The 2,295-nt window shown below is 42.9% G+C and overlaps 1 protein-coding gene across 1 annotated transcript; it reads right to left on the reverse strand.

The window, feature by feature from the left end:
- Positions 1–228: 228 nt before the first annotated feature.
- On the reverse strand, positions 229–1,067 carry LOC104238680 (uncharacterized). The gene is made up of 2 exons (XM_070158878.1): positions 644–1,067; positions 229–290 (listed from the first exon to the last, which is right to left on the reverse strand). The coding sequence occupies exons 1-2, from the start codon at positions 1,065–1,067 to the stop codon at positions 229–231; spliced, it is 486 nt and encodes a 161-aa protein (XP_070014979.1).
- Between the last annotated feature and the right edge of the window lie 1,228 nt (positions 1,068–2,295).

A 2,295-nucleotide genomic window follows, 5' to 3' on the forward strand; every position in this document is an offset into this window, starting at 1 on the left:
ATGGTAACCACTGTCATACCACCCTTCTTCGGCACACATTGCACCGGCGATGTCCAAGAACTATCCGAGATGGGGTACAAAACCCCTACATCCAACCACTTGATCACCTCCTTTTCCACAACTTCTTACATTGCCTCATTTAACCTCCTCTGATGTTCCACGGAGGGTTTGGCATCTTCCTAAAGAATAATATTCTGCATGCAAAAGGCGGGGCTTATCCCCCGGATATCAGCAAAAGTCCATCCAATTGCCTTTTTCCATTTTTAGAGCACCACTAATGTGGCATCTACCTGCATGTTAGTAAGACAAGAGGAAAGAATAACTGGCAATATTGAACTAGGGCCTAAGAATTCATACCTGAGGTATGGAGGTAATGGCTTCAACTCCAACACGGGAGGTTCCTCGATTGAGGGCTTTGTTGGTGGAGTCTTCCTATTCTCAAGATCCAAAGAGAGCTTCCGAGGCTCATAAGAGTAAGAGCCCATTCCATGTAAAGTATTGATACACTCTACCTGGCCTTCATCCTCATTTACATCAAGGTTCAACAATATCGCTTCTAGAGGGTCCTCCACATTGATCATTGCACTAGTATCATCAACTATCACTGCCGTGACAAGATCCACGAAAGAGCACACTTCAGTACTATTGGGCTGCTTCATTGACTTGCACACATGAAAGACCACCTTTTCATCACCCACCCGGAAGGTGAGCTCCACTGCTTCCATATCATCTAATGCCTTCCCAGTTGCAAGTAAAGGTCTTCCCAATATGAATGGAACCTCATAATCAACCTCACAGTCCAATATCACAAAGTCAACATGCAAAATGAACTTATCTACCCGAACAGGAACATCATCGATAATACTAAGTAGCCGCTTCATTGTTCTATCTACCATTTGCAACCTCATTGAAGTAGCCCTTTGTTGACCGATACCCAGTGTTTTGAACACAGAGTAAGGCATCAAATTTATACTTGCACCCAAATCCCATAATGCCGTAGCAAAATCCGCACTCTCAATACTACATGGGATGGTGAAAGCACCGGGATCTTCAAACTTTGGAGCCATCGAGTGCATAATTGCACTTACTTGGTGTGTCATTTTGATGGTCTCACAATCCATGGATCTCTTTTTAGTCATCAAGTCTTTCATGAACTTGGCTTAACCCGACATTTACTCAAGAGCTTCCACCAAAGGAACATTGATTGATAAGCTCTTCATCATGTCAATAAATTTTCTAAATTGGTTCTCATTCTTTTGCTTCCCAAGCGTTTGAGGGTAAGGTGGAGGAGGCCTTGGCAAGGGAGCCTTAGCCTTGGGCACTACCTTTTCTGGTATGTCTATTACGTGTTCCCTAGATGGGTTCACGTCATGTTGAGTCTCTACCTAATTATCACAAACATCAATTCTCACTTTTGCATTCAAGTTCTCTTCACTCACATTTTGATAAACTAAAGAGATATCATCAGCTTGCACCTCAACTTCATCACTCACAATTTCCTTTTGGTTGGAGGCATTCTCATCACCGCCTCGACCGCTTCTAGTAATCACCGCCATTGCATGCCCGATATTGTTCCCACCCTTCGAGTTTACTACCGTATCACTAGATAGATCCCCCTTAGGGAAAGTAAACGATTGTGAAATTTGGACAAGTTGCACCTCCAAGTTTTGGATTGAAGTATTATGGGATGCCAACTGGGCATCAAAGTCGGCATTCTTTTTCATCATCTTTTCAAACATCATCTCGATCCTTCCCATCTCATTGTTTGATGAGCTAGTACCTTGGGACGGAAATGGAGGCGGGTTGTTTGGTTGTTGATACATCAGAGGCCTTTGAAATCCTCTCCCCTGGTTCCCTTGGTTGCCATTATTCTAACCCCCTTAGTTGTTGGTTCCTCCCCAATTGTTGTTGTTGCCACTCCAGTTGCCCTGATTGTTCTGGTTTCCCCAATTTTGATTGTTGTTCCCCTAGTTGCTATTGCCTTGTTGGTATTGATTTCCCGGATTTCTTTAGGATCTCCATTGTTGTTATTGGTTAGAAGAATTGCCCCTTTGTCCTTGATAATTGTTCACCTACTGCACTTCTTCGTTTTACTCATCATAGCCCTCATCTTGATTGAAACCAACACTACTGTGGTCATATTGATCTGGACTACCTTGACCTTGTTGACATCTTTGTCTTCTCTTGTTGACTCACATATTGACACCTTCCATAGCATTTACTTGTCTAGGAGCTTGAACTTGTTGCAATTGAGCTTTTGCCAACTGGTTCATTGTTGTAGTTAACTCTGTTATT

This window comes from Nicotiana sylvestris, chromosome 10 (assembly GCF_000393655.2).
Source record: "Nicotiana sylvestris chromosome 10, ASM39365v2, whole genome shotgun sequence".
NCBI classification, from domain to species: Eukaryota; Viridiplantae; Streptophyta; class Magnoliopsida; order Solanales; family Solanaceae; genus Nicotiana; species Nicotiana sylvestris.

Coding starts and splice junctions, on each gene's coding strand:
- LOC104238680 (XM_070158878.1), bottom strand. CDS start 1,067: ATGGCTCCAAAGTTTGAAGATCCCGGTGCTTTCACCATCCCATGTAGT. Junction 291..643: donor GTCAATGAAGCAGCCCAATA/GTACTGAAGTGT, acceptor ACTAACATGCAG/GTAGATGCCACATTAGTGGT.